At 44.7% G+C, this 11,173-nt stretch overlaps 1 protein-coding gene across 1 annotated transcript in view; it reads right to left on the bottom strand.

The window, feature by feature from the left end:
- Positions 1-4,936: 4,936 nt before the first annotated feature.
- The window catches only part of PARP11 (poly(ADP-ribose) polymerase family member 11), a 34,119-nt gene continuing 27,882 nt past the window's right edge, over positions 4,937-11,173 (bottom strand). Inside the window, exons 7-8 of the mRNA XM_007469447.1 lie at positions 7,135-7,286; positions 4,937-5,405 (exon numbers count right to left, since the gene is read on the bottom strand). Of these exons, the coding sequence (XP_007469509.1) occupies positions 5,089-5,405; positions 7,135-7,286 (469 nt within the window). The 3' untranslated portion in view covers positions 4,937-5,088. The remainder of the gene's footprint in view (positions 5,406-7,134; positions 7,287-11,173) is intronic.

Genomic DNA, 11,173 nt, shown 5'->3' with positions numbered 1-11,173 from the left:
TCAGAGTCGTGAACTCAAGGAGGAACAGACTGAGTGGCGGGAGACTCGGGGAGAACCAGGTCAATCCCTTTCCCTTCCCATCCCAAACGCTTGCCTCTTGGGCCTGTCAGGTCAGGTGTTGCCTAGAGAAATCCACCCACGGGCTTTTCTTCTAACAAGAGTCCAGTCAGTCCTTCACAAACTTCACCTTCTGAGAAGTGACCTTCCCCCTCTGGTGAGTTATCCAAGGTCACACGGAGCCAAACAGCAAAGCCAGAAAGAAAACTCGGATCAGCGCTCTCAAGATGGGGCTTGATATGTATACGTATAGCCGATTCCCTTTGTTATAAAGCAGAAACTAACACACCATTGTAAAGCAATTCTACTGCAATAAAGATGTTAAAAAAAAAAAAAGATGGGGCTTGATTTTTTTTTTGGCTGCATGGCTTGCAGGAGTTTAGTTCCCAGACCAGGGATCAAACCCGTGCCCCTTGCCTGGAGCGCCAGCGCAGTTCCTTGATCTTTTTCTTAAAGGAATAAAGAGGAGGAACTGGGCCGGAATACTGATTCTCTCAGAATGCCATCGAGTGTGGACTTAGAATGCCTGCAGCTTCCACATATGACCCAAGGAGGTACTAAAGTGTAATGAGCCTCTCAAGACAAGGTATTTCTTAAAAAGGAACAGGAAAACACAAGAAGCACCATCTGGATTTATGGTTAAGATTGCAGAGATGATCTGAATTCAATTCTGGATTGTGGCTCTCCTGAGCTGGCTTAAATAGTGAGATGAGAGTCGGAATCAGCTTGCTGTGCAGCGTCTCCACAGAAGGTACAGCAAAGCTAAAAAGCTGCAGGGAACACAAATGTCTTTGGCAAGGCCCTATGCTCCGTTCTCACAAGAAACCAGTGCTAATTTCTTAGATCCATAGCCACACAGGGAGAAAGTTCAAATAAAAGCCAAGTTCTTAGCCTGCAGGGCTGAGGAACGAAAGCTAGGAAATTAGAGTTGAGAAAACGCATTACATAATCTTACAGCAGGAGGCCGAGCTGAGTCACAGCAAGGAAGGAGCCGTCGGGTGTTAGGAATAAGCAAGACACCTTCTGACCTGGGATGGATGGAGCCCAGGGCAGCAGAGGAGGGGGGCAGGGGAAGAGAGGGACCAAACCAGCTCCCCAGCTAGCTCCCAGCTTGGAGTCTGGGAAAACATGAGAAGAAAACTACTCCTGCGGAACAGTGACGGTTAATGATGAGCTATGAACATCTTTCCAAGACATCTGCGCTCACCTCTCCCTTATACATCACTCTCACTGACCAGGCAGCCCCCGAGAACCAGGTACCTCATATTTCTTTAAAATGCTCCTTTCTTCCATCAGCGGTGCCCAAGCATCATGATCCAATTATTCACAGGGAGTGAGGCAGGGCGGCTTGTTTCACCAAACCTCTTCCTGCATTTAGTACAAAGGGGTAAAATGAAGCAAAATCACTTTGCTAAAGCTTCTGATCAAAAATTATGTTTGACAAGGCTTTTGTTTTTCTTTTCCCTGCTATCTTTTCACTGCCTTTCCTTTTTCTCTTTACAAGTACAGAATGTATACTTTCATCTAGAAGTGGACTGTTTTACGCAAAATAAAATGTTTGTTGAAAAATAAATAAAACCTCCTTCCCTGGGGCCAGAGGGCAGTCTGGGACAGAAGCACGACCAGGACCGCTCACTATTAAGACCGTTTTTAGCACTGCTCCTGGTGATCTGGGAGGTGGCCTCAAATACCTGGATGGCTTAGGCACAGTTCTGTAAAGATGTCACTTTTCTACATCATCAAAGCTCAGGTGAATTTTCATCATAATGAATCTCAGTAATAGTCCGGCATTTAGACAGACTGGGAAACGGTTTTAGCGAACGGAAAACTTGACTGTTTCCATGGGTAGATAAGCCTTAGTCATTCTGCTTTGCACTTCTCCCAGCTCTACAATTAAGGTATCTTTGATACCTTCCCTTTTGGCCAACAGAAGCTTAAAAGATTAAGTGAAATGTCTAACACACTTCAAAAGGACATACGGGGAGTGGCTGGAGGTTGGTGGACTCAGGAAGCTTGCTCTTCGGGTGACGGCCGACACCCTCCAGAATGCTCCTCTGGGCCAGGGGCCACTGAGAGCAAAGGCGCCAGGCCTTGGTCTATTTCAGAATTTTCAGTTGCACGGAGTAAATGCTGTTCCCCACGGGTTATATGCTTAGCTAGTGCTTCTGATGATTCAAACTGAGAGCAAGGGTCTTCCCCCACCTGCAAGTCGGTTACATAAGAGTTACAGGAAACAACCACCTCCATTAAGTTTGAGTCCATTAAGTTTGAGCTGAAAACTTAGGTTTAAATAATGCAAGGTGGAGATGAGACACAGAAATCACAGAAACAAATACATGGCACCCACAGACCTCCAGGACCTGCTACTAAAAGCTTTAATCACTCCATGTAAAAACAATACATTCATACATCCAAAATGGCTCCCAAGTCTTGACCACCCTCACTGGAACAGCCTATTGTATTTTGTATTTGGCATTAATACAAAACCTTCCTGTTCGTTACCGCCAGGATTTAGGAGAGACTGTTTCTTATAAACACAGTTTTTTTTCACCCTGAGGCCGATATTACCAAAGTAGAAGAGTTACTATCAGCTCGAGTGTATTTAATGCAGAATTTTAAAAATCATGTATTCATGACTCTGGAATGTTTCTCTCCCCACTCCCACCCCCAACACTATGTGATGACAAGAGAAAAGATGGAAAACGGCGGTGTCTGGTCTGATTACACTGATGATACGATTCTCAACTCGGTCTACTGATGAAAACAAAGAGAACACGAACATTGATGAACTCAACACTATCACGTTTAAAAAGGTCATCACGGTCAGCTCTTTCTTATAAAAGGGGAGTTGGAGTAGGGTCTCTGACATGAATAACAGCACAGTTGTTACTTACAGTGTCTATTGCAGGGCACTCTGCCTACCAGAGATGAGCCAGCTAGCAAAGTGCAGAGTTCACACCGGTTGCCTTGCAAGTTTCAACCTTGGGCTCTTATTAGTCTCCTGTAGAACAGATCGGCACGTGTCCAAAAGAGTAACAACTCCCAAAGCTACAACAGTTATCCCATTCAAATGATGCAAGAGGCAATCATGTTAAGTTGGGAAAAAAAAAAAAAAAAAAAGGTAGCCGTGTGGAAGTGTGGACCATTTTGACATCATTTGTATGCAAATAACAAGTAAGCAGAAGAAAGAGCTTTTCAGAATCTGACTCCCGGATATCTCTAAGGTCCTCTTTTGGGAGCGAGTCCGGAGCAGCGGTGTGCCACCTCCCACAAGGCAGCCTGGTGACCTTCCCGCCTTTATTTCCCTGATGACCTCAGCATGTTTCTAAGATGCGTCCTTTCTAAACACTAACAGCGCTCCATCAAAACCGGCTGTTAGTCTGCACATCAGAATTGGGAAACCTTTGTTGTCACTTGACTGCAAAGTATTGGACATGCAATTTCCTGAGTACTAGGTACTCCCTGTGCACGACTTACTTTCGGCTGCACAATCACGTGTACTCTGGGCTACGATGAGGATCTGGGGGTATGTGGCAGCTGAAGAACTACACACCTAATCATGCTCCCAACTCCTTATTTGTATTATTTCTAGATGCCTTCCCAGTTCAAGTGAGGGAACGAGCATCCCAGGCATAGACATTTACTGGATTTTTCTTGAGAAGTTAAATTACGTTCACTACCTTTCAGCACAAACTGAGTGAAGATGATGGAGAGGGAATTTAGTATTAAACTGAGTTAGAAAAAGGTTTCCCAGAAAAGATACCAGTGTTCTTTTTTTTTTTTTTCAGGTAGAATCACAGAAAATCAAGGTTGGAAAAACACTTAACAGTCATATGGCCAATTCCCCCACCTGACACCCAAACTCCTGTATAACATCTCTGCCTCGTTGCTGTCCAGCCTCTGCTAGAATAGCTTGAGGGGCAGGAAGCTGTTCCAACATCACTTAGCCCTCCTTAAAATAGAATAGCCAAACAGATGCACCAGGTAAACAAACTTCCACTGGGCATGATTATGCATTATACCTAACTTTTCAAGAGAGTTAGCAGATTGTCAACTGCTACTCCAAAGAATAAACCAGATTTGTTCCAAGCGACCCAGGCTTTCTGTAAATGATTCAAAATGGGAAGATACAATTTAGAAATGTGAATTTTATAAATCATTGCTGAATAGCTGTGTGTGTGGGGGGGGGGCGGCAGATCAAAAAATCTCTTAGAAGTAATCATTGTAGGGACCCCAAAACAAAGGGAAAGTATGTGTTTTAAATAACAAATAAAAGTTTCCTTCTGAAGATGCAATAAAAACCTTGTGCAGTAAGTCTTGGTACAAGAATTCAGGAGCGCTGGGGGATGACGCGCGGGCTGATTACAGTCAGTTCAGCAGAAGAGAAGGAGAAAGGCAAGGCCGAGTGTGCAGGCTGCCGCCCGAAGGCATTGGGAGCAGGGCACCCCGTCTCGATCCTCTCCTTCTGGCTTGTTTGGCAGCACTGCCAACGATTCTCTTGTTTCTATTTCTCTCAAGGTACTCAGGCTGCTTCAAGGTTTTAAATTCCACCCCCCTTCGGAAGACTAACAAAGCAACACATAGATAGGTGGACGATCATTTCAGAATTCGTTTACAAAGGCTCAGCTCCTCCCAAGGGACACCTTTGTGTCTATATTTTTATTTTTTGAACATACATATGAATAAGTCTATTTGAGCTGAAAACATTTACCCTGAAGACACGGATGTAAACTTTAAAGATGGAGGGACTCAGATGATTGCGTTTTGAGCGCTGTCTTTCACCCCAGGTGTTAAAACAGCAATGGTATCGATCTGTAACAAACACGAGTAACAAACATGAGCAATGGACAAAAACAAAACAACAGCAAACCAACCCTAAAGTCAGTATGTCTTTTTATAGGGAGGCCCCTTTCTTTCATATCTGTTTCAAAAGGATCAGATAATTAACATTGAGCAGCTAGGTGACCGGCAAGCAGATCTCCCTGGGAAAAAGAATAAAACTTCTTTGACCACGGAAGCTTGGACATGAAATCAATGAAAGTCTATCAGGTACTCGGGGTAGATCTGGTTGGCGTCGAACACCACGAAGACCCTGGGATTCCAGGTGTCATCCACACAGCTGTCATACAAATTCACGTAGCTCCCGTCTTTGGAAGGAGGGCGCACGTATTTGGAGTCTCCGTTTATGTAATCTCCAATCAGCACTCGGGCAAGAAACATAGATTTGTACGTTCTAAACAGATGCTGCTGTTGCAGGGTTACGCCGTGAATCTGGAATGTGTTTCCGTGCTTTACGTCGTCTTTGCAGAAGCGGCTGGCATAAGCAGCATCTCGAGCAAAATAGGTTCCTTAAACAAAAAGGAGCCCGAAGAGCCAAGATTACTCCAAGGAGTGTATGAAACACAAGCAAAAAAAAACACTGTGATTGTTAGGGGGAGAGACACACGGAATTGTGTAACAGGAATAGACATGGAACTTCCTCGCCGGTAGGTTTTAAAGAAAAGAACAGAAATCCGTCTGTTATGGACAGCTGTGATGCAGGCTGCCACTGGGATAGATCTGTTAGTACAGGCAAGAGTCCCCCACCAAAACGTAGCAACCAGACTTGTGTTTTCAAAAAGAGTCTTATAAAGAAATCCAATACGTAAGATGGATACAAATGGTTTCTGTGATTACAAGTGACAGGACCTGCCTTGTCACAGCTCGGACCTCCCTCCCACTTCTGTTTCCTTCCACCCTTTCCCTATCCACCACCCACCCATCTAAGCATCCACTGGACAGCACAGTGAAACTATGGGTCTGCAGAGATGATTTCAAACCCCAAGAAACCACATTTCTGTGCTACAAGGTAACTGTTCAATAATATTTCTGGAGCTGAGAGAACCCCATATCCAGGAAAAGATTTCTGGAGAGTGTGATGCTATTCACACCTGAACGTTCCAAAAGGACAAGCTCACTTGTCCACTGCCTAAAGAGGAAACCTCCACGAAGAATCCGACTCTTCCAAAGTGGTAGGCCTAGGAGGCTGACATCATGAAGGGAATACTTACCCTAAAACATTTCGGAAATGAACTGCAAAGTCTCCTATTACCCAGATCCGATGGGACTTAATGTAACACCTTTCTGATCCTCTTACAGTTAAATAAATGGGATGGCCTTTAAAGTCGTTATTTTTAAAATTAATTTACTCTTAAAAATGTAGCACCTCGTGGGCTTCCCTGGTGGTGCAGTGGTTGAGAGTCCGCCTGCCGATGCAGGCGACACGGGTGCGTGCCCCGGTCTGGGAGGATCCCACATGCCGCAGAGCGGCTGGGCCCGTGAGCCACGGCCGCTGAGCCTGCGCGCCCGGAGCCTGTGCTCCGCAACGGGAGAGGCCACAGCAGTGAGAGGCCCACGTACCGCAAAACAAAACAAAACAAAAAAAATGTAGCACCTCCTGATCCTGAGTGGTAGCCAGTTCTCTTGCTGGAGGGAAGGTACAAAATAAGGACCAAGCAAAGAAATGTCCACCCCTTACCTTTTCCGCTCCCCTCTCTCCTTAATTTGCTTGAGTAGTGAACACAAACTGGAGAACTCAGACTTTCACAGCATTAGAAAAAAGGTGAGGATTCCCCCATTACTCCTTGATGCTCATTAATATTCCTACCTATCATTTTTTAAAAAACAAAACAAACAAAAAAATAGACCTATGTACAATGTACACATTAACTGATTTATTTTATAGTGCTCTATGTACTTGACATAAAAAGTTCAGTGTATGGGTTTATCCATGGAAAGGACTTATGCATGGAAAGTAAACGTCATAACGCAAAAATCAGCTAATCTGGATATGATGCCCCATCTGAATGACTGGGACTTGGGGGTTATCTAATCTGGTAGAGGTGTAAAAAGTCTTCCTTCCATCTTGCACACGCAGGAAGTGGCTTTTCGGTGTCTCAGAAACTCTGAGGGTGTGCCAGGAACCCAGTACAGTAACTCTTAACTTAGTGACTCTCAAGCCCCTGAGCTACAAACAGTCAATCCTCTCTCAGGAGAGGAGATTCTCTTCTAGCGCTCCGACTGGATTCTGATAGTTACCTTTTCCAAAGAGAGCACCGTGTATACCATTGATTCTCCAATCAAAGTTATGAATGCAAATTGCTTCCACAAATTCACTGCTGGTGCCATGAAATAGCATCTGTTCATTAATCTGAGGCACACCTCTTTTTTTCTTGAGCTGAGCCTTTTTCCTAAAAACACAATACAAGACACAAAACACACAGATATCTACCGTAAGTGGCATTATTAATTTTTCAAGGAGCACACCTCAATAGAAAGGGTAAAACAGAACACAGTTCTTTAACATACATAAGTGGACAAATAGCTCTGGAAAAAAAAATAATCTCAAATGATCTTGGACACATAAATCATCTCATCAAAAATTATTAGTTAATATTGACACTGAAAATTATACCAAAAACTATAGATATCTCAGACAATGCCCCATCATAGTAAAGTGACTGATCGCCTAAACCAGCCAAGCTTTACAGATGCCTAAAAATGACACTACAAACAGTAAATAATACACAGTTCACAGAGTCTTTAAACAGTGAATTCCTTGAGCACGGACCATGCCTTAATCTTTTTATCCTCACGGTAGGACATGTTGGTTAAACTGAACTGAACTTTGCATCTTAGGGCTGGAAGGGACATGAAGCCACATCCAGTTCAAACCTCTTGCCAATGGACAATCCTCTTCCAACACATAAAATGCTATTCAATGTAGGACTTATTGTAATAGTAAAAAAACAAACAAACCGAAAACAGCCTAAAATTCTTTCACAGCAAAATAATTATATATTTATACATGAAAGTTAAAATAATGAACTAGATCTATATGTATTAGCATAGATACCTCTTGAAAAATAATGTTTAATGTAAAAAGAATGATGCAAAAAGAGACCTATCTCTCAAAATAATAATGCGTGTTATAGACGTATACAAACATAGGTAGTAACAAACATAAAAACAAGGATAAGAAGCTATATCACAGCAACTTGAGGGGGAAAGGAGGAGGAGAGGATGGGGATGGGGGAAACACTGCACCTTGATCTCTAGTGCTGTGTATCTTAAAAAAAAAACAAAAAAAACCCAGACACAAAGACGAAGAAAACGTCACAAATATTAAAATGTCAAATCTGACTGGTAGGTACTTGGGTGTCTGTAAACTGTTGGCTGCATTTTCATTTGAACATATTTCATTCAAAAGGTGTCTTAAAGACGGAAAAGAACCCTCCCCCGTTAGCTCTGCAATGAGAGCTGCCCCGTGCCCGCGCCGCGCGCCCCGCGTCCGGCGCTCCCCGCCCTGCACAGCAGCCAATCTACTGGCCATCAGCTGTAATCGTGAGAAAGTCACCCCCCGACGGTGAACCAGAACCTGACTCCCTGGTACTTCGACTATCGGTCTTAGTTATTCCCTTCTGAACACAGAACCACCAAACACTTAACACAAAACAACTCCAAATATCCAGGAATAACTATGAACACTGAGAGGCTTTCTTCCCCAGGTGAACAGACACCACTGTCTCAACTATTCCTCCCATGGCATAGCTTCCAGGCCTTTCTCCACCCTGGACAGCCTTTGGTGGGCAGGAATCTGCTGGACACCTTCTAGTCCGAAAATGCTGGGAAGAAACAGAAACAGGGCCTAGATGTTGTGGGACGGCGCCCAGCTGAGCTCGCTCTGCACCAGGCATCATGCTACTGATGGAAGCTTGTAGTCAGTTAAAACTGCCGGGGCTTTCTCAAAGCAGGCTTCTCTCCGCTCGCTAGATTTGTGCAACTGATTTCTAAATCTCATGCAATAGGTTTATTTCAATTAAGCTTTATCCTGATATAGTAATTTTAAAAGTATAGAATTTATAAAGAGCAGGCAGCTTAGGGACTGTTCGGGGTTGGGGGGAAGGACACTTGCCCTTAAATGATGAGAGAATGGAAATGTATATGGTCCTTCTCAGAGCCCTCTGGCAGCATGTATCAAAATTCAAATGCATACGCTTTCATCTACTGGAGACAGTCTTTTCAGACCATTAAGCATGACGTTGGGAGGATGTGCATTAAACAAACATTTATTTCAGAAAAAGCCAGCATGTTTTCACAAAGAACAAATTACGCCAACTTCCTTTTTAGACCTTTATGTACTGTCTGCCTTGTTTTTTTTTACAATGCACATTTGTTGCTTTTCTAACTAAGAAAACAATCTTTTTAAGAGAAGATAATCACATTTGTTTAGACTCACTGTTTCAATCTACCAAGGTCTTTCTGACTCCTGATTAATTCACCCTACAAGTAAGCTTCCCCTTCTAGTTTTGAACCTTCCACAAGTGTGATAAGCAAGCCTCCTACATTTTCATCCAAATTCCTGACAGAGATGTGGAAGGGCTCAAGAAGAAAGCATGCATGCCATTCAAGTTACTCTCTGATAAGACTTTTAACCAGATATTACTTTTTCCCTTTGTATGGTCACCCGGCACCCATCTCTCCATCTCGCCTCCATCGTTAAGGACCTTTCTCAACCACTCGTAGAAATCAAGTTACACTGTCTAAGGGGCTTATCCACCTACCACTATGGCAGTCCTCTTAGTTCACGGAGCATCAGTGAATTCATTCTGGTTTTTTCTAAGTAAACATTTCTTTAACATACGTCCTTCAAATATTAAGCTTCACGGTCTGTAATGACTAGAATCCACGTTATAATCAGGATATTCACTCATCACTACTTTTCAGGTGCAGATTAGAATGAACTTTGGTTTGAAAATTCACTCGCGTCTCTCTTAGATAAGATAAATGAAGTGGTGGTTAGTGAAAGAGCCGGAAGTGTGGGCACTGAAACTCTGCTCAGTCACTGGATAGGTACAGCGCCTACGGGATGGGGTGGTCACAGCTCTGCACCCCCCATGGTGTGCACGGTTTACTTTAGTGCCCATTGCCAAGGCACCCAGGACACACGGAGATTCACACTATGACCTTGCTCTAGAAAAGCTAACATTGGGTTCCAGGGCCTCTTGGGCTCCAGTTAAACGTTCAGGGAAAGTCACAGGTTTGAAACCAAGCTAGGCTCTCCACCACTCTGCCCACCTTTGCCCAACCCCACACTCATCTCTGAACTTACTGAAAATGCTGTTGCACCCACTTCTCAAAGATGTCTTAAAAGTACCCTCCCCCCCAGGGACTAGGGTGCCAACCGGGCCAGGCTGGGTGTGCCCCACATTCCAAATGCAGCAGGAAGAGCTTTGCGCTCTGGACTGAAATAGGTTCGTCCAGTTTAGACCAGCGGTCCTCCCTCCTGGCTGAACACCAGAATCACTTGTAGACCTTTTTAAAGATAAAACTGTCAGAACGCAGAGGCTCTGATTCAGTGGCTCTGGGATGGGTGACAGATGCCCATACAGGTTAAAGAGCTTCCGCAGGTGATTCTGACAGGCAGCCAGGATGGAGAACCTCGCACCTAAATCAGCATATTCTTAACAAAGCAGCAGCCCTCCCTGCTCTTATTTCCTGCTGCCTTATCCTTCCCAACCCTGGACCAATCCAACCGTCTCCCCTCACTGCTCTAGAATTGGGAGTGCTGGAATCAATCAGACAACATCGCCATGGTTCCCACCCCAAATCCGAACGTTCCCATGTCAGCTCAGCCCTTGACACTGATGGAGACCCCATGGTTCCCAGGTTAGCTCTTTCTCCCCTCCGTGTTCCACAGTGGCTGTTTCCTGTCTCCGCTTTTCCTCTCTCTCCCTCACATCTCCCTCCCTAGCACCTCATTCTCTGCAGGAGACCTCACTGCTTCCTTCCCCAAGGAAACAAAGTATCAGGAAGGAACTCCCTGACCTACCCCATCTCTGATCCCCTCCCCGTCCTCATCTGTAAATCTAACTGGACCACCCTGTCTGTCTCCTTCTGACCCGCGTTCTCCGAGTCCCACCCCCATTACCCCTCCCTCTCTCTGCTGTCTGGGCCTCTCACTGCCGTGGCCTCCCCCGTTGCGGAGCACAGGCTCCGGACGCACAGGCTCCGCGGCCATGGCTCACAGGCCCAGCTGCTCAGCGGTATGTGGGATCCTCCCGGACTAGGGCTCAAA

The sequence above is a fragment of the Lipotes vexillifer genome, unplaced genomic scaffold, assembly GCF_000442215.2.
Source record: "Lipotes vexillifer unplaced genomic scaffold, Lipotes_vexillifer_v1.1 scaffold395, whole genome shotgun sequence".
NCBI classification, from domain to species: domain Eukaryota; kingdom Metazoa; phylum Chordata; class Mammalia; order Artiodactyla; family Lipotidae; genus Lipotes; species Lipotes vexillifer.
The sequence above is the reverse complement of the archived record's forward strand: the minus strand, read 5'-3'. Positions and strand labels throughout refer to the sequence as shown.